Source organism: Meriones unguiculatus, chromosome 4, assembly GCF_030254825.1.
Source record: "Meriones unguiculatus strain TT.TT164.6M chromosome 4, Bangor_MerUng_6.1, whole genome shotgun sequence".
NCBI classification, from domain to species: domain Eukaryota; kingdom Metazoa; phylum Chordata; class Mammalia; order Rodentia; family Muridae; genus Meriones; species Meriones unguiculatus.
In genome coordinates this window covers 10,675,144-10,692,388 of record NC_083352.1, presented here as the reverse complement: position 1 = coordinate 10,692,388, position 17,245 = coordinate 10,675,144, and the positions used below count along the sequence as shown (strand labels likewise).

Genomic DNA, 17,245 nt, shown 5'->3' with positions numbered 1-17,245 from the left:
AGTCTCTAGGACTTCAGGAGGAGATGGGGACCAGGTTATGGGGCAGTGGATACTGTTGGATCCTGATGGGTGTTTGTCTCTCCTCTTCCCTGATTGCTGCTGCTTCTTGATAGCTGCTGTTTCCTACTGGTTGCTGGTCTCTGAGAATGCAGATGAAGATGTGGCAGTTACCCAGCCCTGTGAAATGGGGGCAGGCCCCATACGTGGCATGCCTTTGGGGGAGATTTAGGTGTAGACGATCGGAGGCAGACTATGCCTGCAAGCCTCTGCACCTGGTTTCTAGCAGGTCAGGATTTGGGGGAGTGGAGCTCACCTGCTTTTCCCTGGTAGTTACCCATCCAGGAAATAGAGCAGGCCCAGAAGTTGGCACTTGGAGTGAGCTGCATGTTTCTGGTCCCAGGAAATAGAGCAGCCCTGTGGGAATGAAATTCATGTTATGACTTTGGAATTTGCCAAAACTCCCCTCATAGCATACAGCAGCCATTCTCAGACCACATCACACGGACACTCAACACTGTTCCACTTGAGATCAGAACCAGAAGCATCTAGGCTATTTTTTAATACATGCTAGGTAGAGATGGGTGTTTCAAGAAAGACCTAAACACTATACTTTAGACAGAGAGCAGATGAAGAATAGTCAAAGATTTGACAGGAGAGTAGCATCTCTTGAAAATGCAATCTTATATTCAGACATTAAAAATTGCATTAAAGTATGACAAGCCCAGGATAATTAATTCCCTGGTTGCATATTTTTCAGAGGGTACATGATTGTTTTAGCAGCTATGAGAAGACCTCACACCTCTCGTATTCTGCCATCTTCCACATAAATTGGCATCACCTTTTTATGGAGAGTAGGCAGGACACTTCACAGATAGTCTTTGGGGACCATCTTTCATAAAAAGAATAATTTCTAGGGTTTCTCCACACCAACTTCCACACCTGTTCTTACTTTGTTGTTTTATCTCCTGAAATCTTGCAATTGAGGTGTCCAAGTCTCTGCCAGTGTACAGAACAGAGAATATTTTCTCTGACTTGGAGACTGAGATTCCAAAGTTTAACTATGGTGAAGCTGGTATCTTGGAGCTTCTCCATGGCCTGTAGATGTGCCCTCTTCCCATGGTCAACACATGGTTGTTCTCTGTATATCTGTGGGTTATTTTATTAATTAAATTTATTTATTTATTCATTTATATCTTGAATGCAGCCCATCCCTCCTCTCCTCCCATTCCCACCCTCCAACCCTCTTTCTCCTTCTCCCTTTTCTCCTCAAAAGAGGGTCTCCTCTCTTCCCTCCCTCTCCACTTTGACTTATACAGCCTGGTACCTCCAGTCACACCAGGCCTACGTGCATCCTCTTCCACTGAGGCTAGACAAGGTAGCCCATCAAGGGAAAAGTGATCTAAAAGCAGGCCATAGAGTCTATGTCAAACACAGCCTCTGCTCTACTTGATAGAGCATCCATGTAAACATTAAGCTGCCCAGTTTCATATATGCCAGAGGCCTAAGTGCTGTCCATGCCTGCTCTTTGCTTGGTGATTCAGTCCTGTATGCCTCCATAAGCCTAGGTAGTTGACTGTGTTGTTCTTCTTGTAGAGTTCTTGTCCTATCCAAGTCCTTCTATGCTCCCTGCCCCTACATGCTTTCCCAAGGCTCCCCAAATTTCGACTAATGGTTGGGTGTGGGTGTCAGCATCTGTTTTGATCCACTGGGTGGAGCCTCTCAGAGGACAGTTATGCTAGGATCCTGTCTGCTGGCATAGCAGAGTATCAGGAGATGGTTGTGTCAGGGGTTGTCTCTCTACCATGGGGTGGGTCTCAGGTTGGGCCAGTCATTGGTTGGCCAATTCCTCAATCACTGCTCTATCTTTATCCCTATACATCTTGTAAGCAGGGCATATTTTAGGTCGAAGATTTTGAGTTATGATCACTTCCACCATTCAGGCTGGAGTCAGGGCCCACCCCTGCATATTCATTTCAATTTAGCTCTCTCTGTAAAGAGCATATATCCAGGGGCAGTCCCTTTCTGAGTTATTGAAAGCAGGAATTTAATGTATGTTTGTGCAGAGTACAGCAAAGTATTACACAATTTAATCTGGAGTAAGACCCCCAAGGTGATTTGGGAGTAAGATAAAGTGAAGCTGTGATTTTCAGGAGATTCCATGAATGGAAATTCTATGTGTGACTCTAAGGGGAGGGGTATCCCTTGCCCTGATAAACTGACATTACAAATAGCCACAGGAGGATTATTCTCCCATTCTCTTATAATTTTTCCATGAGTGAACTTGTGAAATGTAGAAAAGCCAGTAATGATTTTTAAGACAATGAAATATTGTTACATCCACTAACAGAAAGGGAGCTCCTGTGTCTACAAAATAATTTCTCATCCAAGTGATATGAAGATACAGTCATAAGATGCTGGGCATTTAATAACTCTGCTGTATAAAAATTTTGAAAACATTCAAATATATAGCATAAGGTATATGTCAATGAAAACTTTTAGATTATTTTCATATTTTCTGAATCTTTGCTTCTTTATGGAAGAAGAGAGTCATTTAGAATGTCTGCAGATACATAATCCCCTCCTAGTTCTAATGTGGACACTTGTATCCTAAAGAAAGATGTTGTTATGAATGTTTCAATAATTAATTCTTCATCTCTCTACTCACCCATTCCTCCACTCATAATCTATCAATACATCTACTCCTCCACCAACCCATCCACTCTCTCTCTCTGCATAAACATTTTTTATATTGTACACATTTGTATTTTTTTTAATTACTATGACACTTATCTACAAATGGGTACTTTTAGACATCCATATGCTACTCTGGAATTTATCTATGTAAATATACATATATGTACGTTATTAATTTAGATATCCTATAAATTTGATTTATCCTCATGATATTTCCAGCACTTAGAGTTTTGGTGCAAAGTTTGTCATGAGCAATAATATTGGAATGTATTTGCTATGTAAGTAACTATTGTATCTATTTGCTAGAATTGATGCACGAAAAATTTCAAATTTACTATAAATCACCAAGTTGCTCCCTAGCATGATTGACTTAACTTATACACCTATGACATTGTGAGCAAGCTTCTGGTTTTCCATACCTGCAATATGTTATAAGTTGTAATAAAAAATGATGTTCACATTTTCAAATGCTACTGTTTAACTGATGTATTTTTATTAATTTCCATAGTATGCCATTAGTAACTTATGCACTTGAGTCTCCCTCCCTTTTCCCCTGGTTCTTTTACTATTGTGGAATGTACTTGTTGTTATTTTTATTTGAATTTTTTTGCTTACTTTGGAAGCATATTTAATCATCTGCTAGGAATGATCTGCATTTTATAGGCACTCACATCTGAAGGCTTTGTTTTTCTGGTTTCTTTAGGTCCTTCTGGGCAAAGTCCTCTGTTAGTGGTCTTGAGTGGAAATCACACTGAACAGTCGAATTTTACCAGCAGGAGCAACCATCTGTACCTCCGCTGGTCCACAGACCATGCGACCAGCAAGAGAGGATTCAAGATTCGCTATGCAGGTGAATATAGGGCTTGGACATCAACTGAAAAGGCTTTTAGTGTTCCATGTCTTCATGAACAGTAGATTTAGGTCACAGTGTAAATCTGACTTCTAACTGTTAAAATGACCAGCAAGAGAAAGAACACAGAGGGGAGTTAGTTGGAGTGAGAGTTGATTATAGTGCCATAAATGGTATAAACAGAAATTACTATTGTCCCTAGCATGTCACTATATTGCCTTCTATATATTTATTTATCTTTATATATGCATAAACCTTTTATACTAGTCTATATTTTGTAGGAACATTTACATTATAAGCCTACATTTGGCATACATATATGTGTACTTCCATATCAAAATCTGAGTTATTTGTTCTCTCTCCATATTTTTAATCATTTTCTAAGTTATAATCTATGTTAAATTAATTAAATCTCCCAGTACATTAATGAAACTTTAAGCGCCCATGTACAGTCTTCAATGTGATCTGACCCACACCCTTGTTTCTGTTACCCCATGAGAGCATAGGAGGACTCAATTTCTGGGAGCAGTTGAGGTATGACGCACAACCCTCTATGCTCCTCCCAGTCAGCAGTAAGAGGAATAGTCCTGAGATCTGTCTTCCTTGAAAAGATCCCATCCAGCAATTAGATGCAGAGTGTTCTGAAGGGCTTTTTACTCCCATTGGTGATGCCTGTTTTCAGGGTGGAGGTCAGCCTCAGGGACAAGGTGGGTGTTGTTGGCTGGAAGATTCTAGCCTTTCTGACTGAAAGAGATTAGACAACCTCACCAGCAGCCCAGCTTTGAAACCTGTGGTGTGGAGACAATGGGTGTGGTGTGAGGGCAGTGAGCAGGAGGTGTGGAGTGGGGGCAATGGGCAGGGAATTTTGACATTCTTCCCCTGAAAATGTGATAAAGGTATCCTCAGGCCCACGTCACAGTATCTGAGCAGGAACTGGATTCATACCCTTGTTATGAAGAGTGGGTGATCAGACTTTTGAGCCGGTTTAACTATATTGACATGTGCAAAGGTTGTTAGTGCAGAGGAAGGCATGATGAACAGAATATATCCTGTTTCATATGTGGTGGTTTTTTTTTTTTAGTATCTCACTGACAAGAAACACCTGAAAATCTTCAAACACTAACTTCCAAGGCATACCTTTCCATACATGGGACAATAGTTTTTCCTTATTAAAACACATCACGTAGGAGGCCATGAGATGTTATGTTCTTACAGAAGTCTGCATGAATGTGTCATATGTACACACAAACACACATACTTATGATCTGTGTAATATACATGCACAGATATTTCCCCTTAAAATTCAGAGACTCTGATGTCTGTTAGGAGTTCATCAAGAGGCAGGCTAGTGTGATCCAGCCCATAATATGTGGTCCACATGATCACATCCTGCACATTTGCACATTGCATTTGCCTGACACACATGCTGTGGATCGGCTCATGCCTGGGCTTTGAGCTATGGGATGGGGCAGTGGGTTGTTCAGAAAAGAAACTGGAGTTTCCAGCACTGAATGTTCACTGCTTTGTTACCTTCACTTATACACAGGCATTCATGGCGTTTCATAATATAGTAAAACAGACTTGTAAAGACAAAATAATCATGTTTCACTAAATATGTAAATAGGATGTAGGACCTTCCCACCACCCAAACTTTGCCTTCCTTATGTGGAAGATGGTGACTTGAAAGCTAACAGCTGTTGGGTGGAGCGATGGCTCGGTGGGTAAGAGTACTTTCAGCTCTTGCAAATGACACAGGTTTGGTTGCCAGGATTCTCTAGGCTCACAGCTGCTTTGAAAACTAGTAACTAGTAACTCTAGTTCCTAGTCTCTGATGACTGAGGGCTCCTGCGTGCAGGTAATGCTCATACATAATACGCTCAGGCACATGGCCATAACAATACAATAAATAAACACATAGTTTAACAAGCTGATACTTGGAAGCTGCAGCGACTAACGGCGCTTGCTGAGAGGACCCAGATTTGTTTCCCAGCACCTCCATGGTGGCTTCCCAGCATTGGCAAGTCTACTTCCAAAACATACGACCTTCTCTTCCGGCCCCCCAAGTATACCAATCACACTTGTGTTACACAGACATACATGCAGGCAAAACACACATACACATAAAAAATAGAGTTAATATAAAGAAAACAACACTGATAGCCACCTGAAGTTTAAAATTATCTCCCAACAGAGGGGATACTTATGCTACTATGGAGTTTTAAAACACGAAGTTCTATGTTTTCTATATTTGAGCAAAAACTGAGCAAATCTCATGTATTTCACAAGAAGTTTCATGTCTGTATAATAGCACAATCCATCAGGCCACTCTACAAAACTTCATGTCCTCGATTGAAAAAAAAAAAGTTCAATAAGTGTTTTCTTTTTTCTTCTTCCTTTTTTAAATCATTCCTTTCTTGTAGAGAATGTTTTTGGTTGCAAAGGTGGTCCCCTGAGCAATGCTGCATCACTTCTTAGCCTTGTCTTTGTGAGTGGCAGCCTGAGGGTGCCTGTGGGGAGCCCACTCTAAAGATCTGCCACGTCCTGGCCGGGCTATCATCACATCCTGCCTACTGTTGAATCACAGCAGCCTGTCCTAGTGCTTCCCAAGGAAGCACCGTGGGGCTCTTAGGTGCTTCTTTGAGAAGATTGTGCTTTCTGCTCATTCACCAGCTTTTAAAAACTTGTTTTTGTTTGTTTTGTTACTCCTCTGTCCCATGTTGGTTTGTAAACTGCTTGCATGTTTTCCTGCTCTAGCTCCTTACTGCAGCCTCACCTCGCCACTCAAGAATGGAGGCATTTTAAATAAGACGACAGGGGCAGTGGGGAGCAAGGTACATTACTTCTGCAAACCTGGATATCGAATGATTGGCCACAACAATGCAACCTGCAGGCGGAACCCAATGGGCGTGTACCAGTGGGACTCAGTGGCACCACTTTGCCAGGGTAAGAGATGGCTTCCATCCAACCAGGGTTGCCATTCATTGTTCTGACTTTAATTTTTCTTCAGAGAGTGTGCATGAGAGTTGATGAGAAACAAACATTGATGTAGTTGTTCCTTTGTTCGTTGGTGTAACAAATACCCAACTAAAAGCAAATTAGGAGAAAAAGACTTATTTTGGTTCATGGTTCAAGGGAACGGTTCATCCCAGCAGAATGGTACAGTGGTCCTAGGCTCTGATGGTGAGAGGTCAAGGCTGTTTTCTCACATCCCTGGAAAGGGTGCTAAGAAAAAGGAATACTGGCTTTGCCATTGCCCCTTTTGTTCAGTATGGGTTTCCAAATCATGAGAGAGGGACCACTCATATTCAGGGTGGGTCTTCCTCCCTATGTTCATCCTCTCTGTAAGTGCTCTTGCCCACACAGACAGTGTGAGTCTCCTTGGGACTATAAATCCAGTCAAACAGACAGCTGAGCCTTACTATCACAGTAGGTTTAGAACGGTAAACCTGCTTCCCATTGATAACACAAACATTTCTAACATTTGCAGAAGTCTCCGTGCATCTGCACTGTCTAAATCAAAGAATGAACAGGCAGTCCCTAGGCTGTGGCTACAGTTATTCTGATCATAACATGCTCTCTATCTTGAATTTTATAAGAGGTATCACCCCATTAAGATTCAAAATTCCAAACTTTTCCTGATCATTGTATTATTTCAAAATATACCTTATCAAAATAACCTCACTTCCTCATTTTTCTTTGAGCCACAATGTTTGCTTCTTTTTTATTTTTTTGGTCATTTTAATCAAGGGCTTATTAATGTTGATTTTTTATTTCATTTTTAAAATTTCATCTATCAGATGCATACAAACTAAGCTTTCCTGTAAAGCATTTTAATTTATGCTTAAGAGTTTGAGGTGGCAAATTTTTCATAGTTTAGTTCTGTGAGGTTTATATTCATGATAAAGTGGCTCAGGCTCTGAAAATCAGTAATAAGTTATGAATGGATCTTGAAATCAGCTGCCTCATTTTCCTTTTACATGAGCTGTTCGATTTTCTGCAACCGCTATATGAGAGAATAATAGATTCACGTGTCTGTATGTCTTTAATCACATCACCATTTTCAGTACCTTTCCTTGCTTTATGTTTTCACCTTCAGAAATTCTTCTTTAATGTAAGATAAACAATAAGGTAGCTCCCAGTAGTGTGTGCTATTAGGAGTTCTGAAGGTTTTCTTCCAAAGAAGGCTACTTTGATTAAAACAACAAAAAACAAAACAAAACAAAATATGCATACTTGATTTGAATGTTTCATGGCTGTTGGTTTCTAAAGGGGCACTGAGGCCACTCAGCTGGGTGCTTGTCCACTTGGCAACACATTTGTGACTTTGCAGGACAGTATTTGAACTCTTGTAATTCTCTTAAGATGATTTATGTAGTACCAGAATCTTTTGGTCTTTGCTGTTTTCATTGGCTTTGTTATGATCGTGGTCTTAATGAATTCAGTATGTTGGTAAGAACATTTCTCAAATGAGGAGTCAGGTGGGGAAGTCTGAGTTCCTCGGTGTCAAGGGAACATTTACTGACCTTATACTTCTCCTTCTCTGTAAAATTGGAGTTTTGGTATTTGGCTTTCAGAATACTGAAAGGCTTAAGCACTGATGAAGATTATACTTTCCAATGTAATATGAAGGTAGCTAGTGTTGTTGGGGCTGGAAGGGGGTTCACAGGGCACTGGATCCAGGCACACTTGGGACCCTGAGACGCCACATGGCAGGGCTAGGATCCGGATCCACACCTCCTGCTCCATGATGTTTTTTCCTTAACAAGTAGTTCACAGAGCTTCCATCCTGACAGTCTGGAAAGGACAAAAGCACCAGGCCAGATGTCGTCTATGGGCTTCTGAGAAGTGGGGGTTGTTTTTCTCTCTTAGCTTGACCTTTTAAATGATTTCTCTCAGCAATGCTGTCTTGGATTTTTATCCTCCCCGATAAAGCCAGGCATATCTCCTGTCCTGCAGCCTTCATTTCCTGCCTCAGAGCAAGAAACTCTGCCAAGCAGCTGTTTCATTATCAATACACTCATCTTCATCTTGAGGAGCAGCCTGCACGGGAGCTGAGATTTCCTGCACTATCGCAGCGATGCAGTTAAATGGGAGCATCACAGAGCACACTTTCAAGCTGCCCCTATTAAGCAGTGCAGGGCCTACACAGATGTTTATTTGAAAGCTGATGCTTGCAGCCTTGTGTGAGCTGGAGCTTTGGTACAGGGGTCGCCTCTGTTTGTTTTCTATCTTGCAGTTTACTAGCATTTCCATGAGCAACAAAGCAGAAAAAATGAACTTGCCCGTAAACTGTGCACAATTAAGCTTTTGTTCTTAAAATCAAGCCTTTAAGGCATAAAGCACTGTTGTCTGTTGTCAGATCATGGTCTGTTCGAAGATAGACAAATCTGAAGAGCAGACTGGTTTTGATTGGAGTTATTTCTCTTATCAGAATAACAGTTTGACCTTGAGAGTTCAACAATGCCCTTGAGCAGTTAATGAGGCAAATACCTTTACTAAGTCATGGCAGATATTCAGTTCTAATTTGTTTAAAAATTTTATGTATAACTTAAATTATATATATAACTCAAGTTAACTAGCTCAAAGTCTGTGTATGTCAATGAACTTGTATGGAGTTAGAATTACCTCATCGTATCTTCAAGGCTGTGGAGGGAGCCAAAGGAATAGGTGGGTGAGAGCGGTGTTTTCTGAGGTTCTACTTATGCTCCTCTTTAACTGTATGAACATGAGTAACTAACGATGATGTTATCCAAAGAGACCTGACTGGGAATATCTCAGAATGAGTTATCTCCCTGGCCTCAGTCTTCCAAACGCTGCCTGCTTCCAGAGCCGCCCTCTTCCTGAGGGACCAGGATCTTTGCTTGTTTGTTTGTTTGTTTGGTTGGTTGGTTGGTTGGTTGGTAGGTCAGTTGGTTGGTTGGTCTGTTTGTTCGTTTTATTTTGTTTTGTTTTTTGAGACAGGATTTCCGTATAGCCTTGGCTGTCCTGGACTCACTTTTTAGACTAGGATGGCCTTGAACTCACAGAAATCGGTGCACCTCTGTCTCCTAGAGTCCTGGGATTGCAGATGTGTGCCGCTGCACCCGGCTCAGGATCTTTACCTTTAAGAAGTTAAAAACAAAGTATCCTTTTAAAAGCTAAAGAATTGCATCTGAAGCCCTGGAGTAAGTTAATAATTTATTGATTAATTGGTGTATTTAGTAAGTCATAACTTTTTTTAAACAAATGGACATAAATCACATGGGTTAATTGTGACCCTTGGCTTCATTTTCATATGTAAATGTACTTCTATAAAACTCTTCTGTCCTGGGAGTAACTCTAGAGGTGTGGATTTATTTAGAAATTAGTGGAAGTTTAAATGCAATAATACACATGATGACTATAAGTTCTATGAGTATGTGCTTCTCTCTCTCACTCTCTCTCGTGTGTGTGTGTATATGTGTGTGTGTGTGTGTGTGTGTATATGTGTGTGTGTGTGTATGTGTGTATGAAGATAGTGTGAGCCACATTCCAAACTGGAGGCATGTGCATGCATAAGGCCTATTTAACACAGACTTCCAAATCCCAGCAAGCAAATTTTAAAATGAGGTTCATCCCATTGACCCTGGATCAGAATGGAGCCAACTTCACTAGTCTTACAGGCCTGAACTAGTGGTTGTTCTTGAAGACATGTGTGTTACTCCCATGATTTACCGAGGGTATAAACCTGAAGGGTTTCTTGCCTGAGGTTTGACTTCATGATCTATAATTCCATAACAGACACTCCCTCACTTGTTTTGTTTGACCTAGTAAATGAACGTGTTAGCATGAAGCCCTTCCATAGCATCAGTTACAAGAGGTCCCCATTGAAAGAGCAACTCTCATATGACACCAACACTGACTTATTAGTGTCACTTTATTTTCTGTAAACACCTGCTGACTTGTCTAAACTCAACACACTCAAGGAGCTGAGCATGTCTCTTGCTCTGTATGGTAATAGACTGTCTAGTCTGAATTCTTTCTGTAAGGAAACAGGCAGTCTTCTCAAGCCATGTATAGCCTGTCCTGTTGTATTTGACTTCAATTTTTTCATCCATTTTTAGTGTGAAAGATGAGAACAAGTCAACTGTAGACTAGTTCTGACTAATGTCTGACAACATTTGGAGTGATAGGAATGGTCAAGTTCAGGCCATAGTTCAAAGCTCAGTTCTATCACTCACCAGTGTACAAATTCTATCTCAGGAATTTCCTCAAGGGTGCATTATTTCTTTGTATCTTGAGATAAATTAAATAGTGCATTGCCCCTACCCGTACTTTGTGGAGACCACAAAGTACCACAAAACGTGGCTCGTGACTGAGGTAATAGTGAGTGTGTATGTGCAAAGTCATTTCTCACAATGTAGCTGGATGAAGTGTGGAAACCAAGGTAGTTTTCACAAGAGGGTTATAAATCCCCAGGTTGAAACTGGGCACAAAGATCACCTGTGTCACTTGCATGAAAGAAAATTCTGTGCGTATCATCTGTGCTTGTCATGGAGACGGGAGAATGTTATATGCATTTATAAAATAGTATAAAAGCTAGTGACAGGGCCTGGAATTTGTCTTCCAATTCTGCAGCATGGGTGGGGAGGGACATAGAGAGAAAGGAGGGGAGAGTGTCATAGAACTTTTGTATTGGTATGCAGAATTTTGTTAAGGATGCCTTTGAATTCAATAAAAGACCAACAGTGGAGGCAGTCAAGAGCCTGTGTACAGCTTGGGACACTGAATAATTGATGGGCTTTTGTTAAAGGGACAATGTGACTTTTACTTGCAAAACTGACAGTTCAGAAATGCCAGGCCCTCTAGAAGGTAGAGCTGTATTGCAGTGTGAATGGATGACAATCCCATAGGTGATTGAGGGTAATAGTGAGTGTTAGGCACCTAGGAATGAAAGTGGTGTGATCAGGGAGCTGGCTATGGGAGATGTTTAAATTAAAGTTGAAACATTAAGACAAAAGTGGGATGTCTGATGTTTTCAGGGAACTGCATATAAGAGAGAAGACTCAGGACAAGATATCTTACCAGACATTGTCTACATGGGAGCCCGTGGTCATCAGTCTGAGCCTTTGAGTAAATGGATGTGTTTCTCTATGCCAACAATGGCTTTTCTCCACATGGTCTCTGACATATGTAGTGCTGTTGGGAAGAAACAGCCCGAAACCAGGCCACAGTAATGTTTTCCCTTTTTTAATCATGACAGAGTCACAGAAATGCTAGGACCCTGGATTTAGGTTTAGCCCTAAATATCTTTTTTTAATATTTTATTTTAATTTTTATTAATTATACTTTATTCACTTTGTATCCCTCCATAAACTCTTCACTCCGAATGCCCCTCCCCAAGTCTACTGATAGGGGAGGTCTTCCTCTCCTTTTTTCTGATCCTAGTCTATCAGACCTCATCAGGAGTGGATGCATTGTCTTCTTCAGTGGCCTGGTAAGGCTGCTCTCCCATCAGCATCAGCGTGAGGTGATCAAAGAGCAGGCCAATCAGTTCAAGTCAGAGACAGGCCCTGTTCCCATTAGTATTGAACCCACTTGGACTGAACTGCCATAGCCCTAGATATCTTGATACCTGGAAAGTTCCAACTGGCATGTGGCATCAGGCTTCAACCTACACTTTCCTCAAAAGGTGACAGTGGCTCAGGACTTCAGCAGTATAAGTAGACTAAGCCTACCTATTTATTTGTATTTTCATAGTTTAAGGCATTTTGATAGCAAACTCACTGGAAACAGGCAACAAGAGAAGCGCGTGTTTCGCATATAGGACAACAGAGTTAAAAAAAAAAAAAGTGCAGTGACAAGACCGATGACAAAAATGCATGATAAAAAATTCCACACACACAACTCAATTGCCATCAATAGGAAATCCATTTATTCTTTTAAAGTCTAAATGCTCGCATGGTCCAGGAAAATTTCTCAGGTTCATTTTTAATCACTAGAAAGTTGAACTGATGAGACGTGCTCCCCGAGACAGCTCAACCTGTGTTAATGCTTACACCCACATTTTTATCAAAACTTCACACATGAAAACGTAAAAGCTGCCAACACCTGATTCCTAGTCCTGCTTTTCCACTCCAAATCATAGGCTTTTTATAACTTTTGACCCCATGGGGGAAAATATCTAACATTCAGGACAACAGGAGGAAAAGGGGGGAGGAGAACAATTTTTTTTTTCTTTTGCAAATAAAATGTTTTCCCCCCATGGACTCTTAAGCAGGTTGTATGTATGTGGCGAGCTATCTGGGCACCTTCTGGCATACTGTTAAACACTTAGCTTGGCGAGGAGACAGGATGATATTGTCCAGCTGCCCTCTACTTCTGTTCCAAAGTCCTGAGCAAGTTTTCACATCAGATGTGGGAACAAGAGTCTCGAAGCAGATTTCAGTGGGACTCTGGTAATGTCTGGTTTCATGAGTGCCACGGTACCAGCCTATCACACTGAGGTTTCTTCCCCCTCCAGTGGAGGGTGCACTTTTGGGAGCAGCTTTGGCAGCCAATTGTTTCTGAGTGCTTTCCCAGGAAGAGATTTGCAGGCTGTCTGCTTTGTATGAGCCACAGTGCAGAGATCACTTTGCATCCTTTTCTTTAAGGTGGAGCTTAGGGATTGAGAGGCACGGAAGGCCCGAGAGACTGGCTTAAAACTTCTGCTATTACTTTTCTCAGTCTTAAGTACACCTTCCCGCTGCCTAGATTTTTTTTTTTATATCATTGTCCTTTATATTTTTTCTTAGTGAGTTTGATAATTAACTCAATGTCTGTTTCATCTAAGGTGGGCATAGGACAACAACCTTTAATAAACCGTCTTTTAATAACAAGTAGCAGCAGAAATAAAAATAAATAATGTAAGAACTGCTCATACATTCAGGCACAAATACCCACAGAAAAGAGGGTGTTAGTTCAGGGCTTCAGACTAACTGCATGACCAACACACATTACTGGTAAAGAGATATGTGAAATCGTAAGAACACAAACAGAACTCATTGGGAAATTGTATGAAATCAGAGCACACTCTTAGTAAAATGAAATAGAAAATATACATCTCAGAGATCTGGAGTTTAATTAACCTAAACATTCACATGGGCTGAAGTGGCTGCTCATGGAAATGATCAAAGTATGAAGTTTGATATCAGTTATATTTTCCCATGTTCTAAGACATAAATGCCAGAGAGGGTGAAGCCATTGTCCATGTTTGTTTGTTTGTTTAATTAACAAATGAAGATGAAAAAACTCTGCTTTGTAAGTCAGTGGAGCTGATGTGAAATTCTTGAGCAAATACCATCAGGTCTTGATAGCAAAATTTCAGCTCATGTTGGTATAGACAATATGACTGTAGTGGATGCGGTACTTATGCACTTTCATCCACATGGAGAAAATCAGGGGAAGGGATATGGCAAATTCTTTCACTATCTTGCTTGTGACAGAGAAGAGCTATGCTATAGGTGAAGAGATAAAACTTCAGCCTTGACCCCATCTAAGCTTGTATTGGGGTAATGCATTCAGTATTTGAGCATACCCTGTAAAATAAAGATGATTGGAAGGACTTACATTTATAGTGTCTCATATCACTGTAGTTAATCAAATAATGGGAAAAAAAACACACCTAGATCATAGGACTAGTGTTAAGATTTTTCTGATTGGGCTGGAAAGATAAGTCGGTGGTTAAGAGCACCAGCTGCTCTTGCAGAGGACACAGATCTGGCTCCTAGTACCTATGTGGAAGCTCACAATTTTCTATCACTCAAGTTCCAACAGATCCCAGTTCCTCTTCTGTGCTCCACAGGCACTACACTCATGGACTGCACATACATACAGCAGGCAACCAACCACACACACACACAGAAACCTTTAAACCTTTAAATTTTGTTTCATAATTATAAAACATGTATATGATAGTAAATATGATATTTAACAAACTGACATAATTTTTATTAAGTTAATTGGTTTTTAAAATATTTTCATAAATAAAAATAATATTAGAGTTGCCTATGTGAACATGGCAGGTATTTATTTGAGCAACGGCGATGTCCCAGTATTTCACTGAAGGATATGACCCTTCCATCTCTAGCCATCTTGAATTGCCCATAGCTTCTCAAGGAGTGTCAGTGAGACCAGTCTTGCTCAGGTTTTATGCAGTGACATTTTTTTTAAAGATATATGATGTAATCAGCACATAATATTGACTAGTGTATAGTAACAGCTTCACCTCATTTTATTGATGTACATGCTCAATTAATTGTTAAGTATGTCAATTAGCAATAAAAATTGAAAAAGAAAAAAAAAAACAATTTCTTTGCCCCTCTGACTCTTCACTTTCAAAACCTGGTTTCCCATGATGGCCTCTGCAACTTCCTACAGCTTAAATCAAAACTGACCATCAAGAAAGCTGAAGCAGTCATCCTGAGACAAGCAGGCTTGCTTTTATCATGTACACCGTGAAGTTGAGTGGGTATGGTAGGAAGTAGAATGGGGTGGTAGCATGAGAGGAAGGGGGAGAAGGTTTTGATAACTTCCGTCTTATGTTCACATATGGTCAAGGTCTTTGCCATGAACGCTGTTGGGAAATGATCTCTGATTATTCTAAATGTTTCTTGCATTGCTGGGTGAAGGCTGTCATGATGTGGGTCATTGGTGCCCTTTGTGCTCTGGGTCAGGTTTTAGACTTTCTGTTGGACATAGAAAAAGCAAGAGAGAAGATACTAGACATGGAAGAGGCTGGGCAACATAATATGTTTCTTTTTCATTCTGTTCTCCCTGTGAGTAACTTAATTACACCTTCAACATTACCTTACGAATAACTCCTACTGAAGTTGACCATGAAATAGAAAAGTCATCATTTCAAGGAGCTTTTATTAACTAGACCTTCATTTCATAGACATGGGGCCAGAGGCTGTTGGGAAAATGAGCTTGAAAGGAGTGTCCAGGTTTCTGTGAGGTTAGATGTTCTGTTCTGCATAGTTTCTGTACAGCGTATGGCATTTGCAGTCTCTGCTGGGATATTGGTTAACAGACTCCAGTCTGTGTATAATGCATGTTGCCCCTGAAAACAATGTCTGTCAGGGAGAAGCCACCAAATGCCATGCTATTATATTTTGAGTGTTTCTGTTCAGAAATTAGATCAGAAAAATACAAGACTCAAAACTACTCAAGAGTCACGGTGACTCCAGAGACCAAGTGATGACCGTTTTCTCTATTTCCCCGCAGAGTGGGTTTGCACAGGGCACCTGCTGTGTCCCCACTGCCCATGGAAGCACTCAGTAGTGCCATCCCTCGCTCTCTAACTGAAACAAAGTTCAAGTGAAACTAGAAGTCTAAGCTTGTCAAAGAACTCTTCATCTGAGCGTACTTGGCCTACTTTAAGAGAACATGTATGTTCCTCTATTTAAAGAAAACACCTATGTTCAGATAAACGTACTTTGTCTATTTTAAGAGAAACTGCAGCATCAGACTGAGATGGAGGGTAGCTGTCCTCAGCCCACATGCCTTTAACTTGTCTGTTAACAACTGCAGAATTTGGAGGTCCACATATTGTTTCTTTTTCATTTAAAATATGGAATGGTTATTTTCTCATGCTCACTTCCTTCACTTAGTGAGTAATCTACAGTAGAGTCTGACAGGGCAGGTGTTTAATGCCTTTGAAATTATGAAACTGCCCTCTACTCTTTTCCATCCATTATGAGACCTAAATGTTAAATTGTATCATTCTGTCACTTTTCTGTCACCAACGAGTATGACTATTTTAACTTTATCATTATATTTTAATTCAGTTGTAGATTTCTTCATGAGAAGCTTTGAAGGTATAAGTCTTCCTGTCTTACCCTCTACTTTCCTATCCATCCTGTTTATTCATCTCCCATCTATTCATTCACTTATCCAACCACTATGTGGATCTATCTATGTTTTGATGCCATCTATTGAATACTTATAAATCATTCCATCATATATCTATTTATCCACGTATCTATTGTCTCCTGCTTTTCTCTCTCTCTCTCTATCCATCTATCATCTTATATCCATCTATTACCTATCTATCACCTATTTATCACCTATAATCTATCTCTATTTACATATCTACATCTATCAATCTATCATCTATTTACCTATCCACTATCTTTGTTTATCTATTTACCCAGTATGATGATACATTTACTTACAATAAGTAAATCACCAATTTATTTATACACAATCCATCCATCCATCCATCCATCTACCTACCTATCACCTGTCCATCACTATATTCATATATAGTTACGTTTTTCTTTTTACTTTGTTGCTGTTATTTTCTGGTAGACATCTATTGCTTTGGTTTATGAACAGATACAGCCCAATATGATCTGCTCCCTCAACATCCCGGGAATGCTCTTCTGACCTGACAACATTCACTGCCATTTCCCCCTGGGCAGCAGCTGGCCTGACTCACGAGAGAGGGGAGCAGTGCTTCCTTAAGACTTGATTTCAGTAAAAACAGGGTAGTCTCTTCTTTGACTTTTACCTTTCTAGAAGCTTATTCTTCCAGGTACAGGAAAAACACAATGAAGAGGTTTGATCCTTTGTTCTGAATATAAGCTGAACTGCTGCTAGTACCCATTCACCGAGTTCCTAAGTTAGAGGCTTAAACTCATTCTGTGCATTTTTAAAGAATGGTAATTATGTTTTTTTAAAAGCATCAGTAAAGCTTTTTCT

General features: G+C 40.3%; 1 protein-coding gene across 2 annotated transcripts in view; it reads left to right on the top strand.

Moving 5' to 3' along the window:
- Csmd1 (CUB and Sushi multiple domains 1) overlaps positions 1-17,245 on the top strand; it is a 1,585,983-nt gene that overhangs the window by 1,494,627 nt on the left and 74,111 nt on the right. For both annotated transcript variants that reach the window (XM_060381443.1, XM_060381442.1), the window contains exons 48-49: positions 3,398-3,544; positions 6,299-6,487. In XM_060381443.1, coding sequence (XP_060237426.1) covers positions 3,398-3,544; positions 6,299-6,487 — 336 coding nt within the window. The remainder of the gene's footprint in view (positions 1-3,397; positions 3,545-6,298; positions 6,488-17,245) is intronic.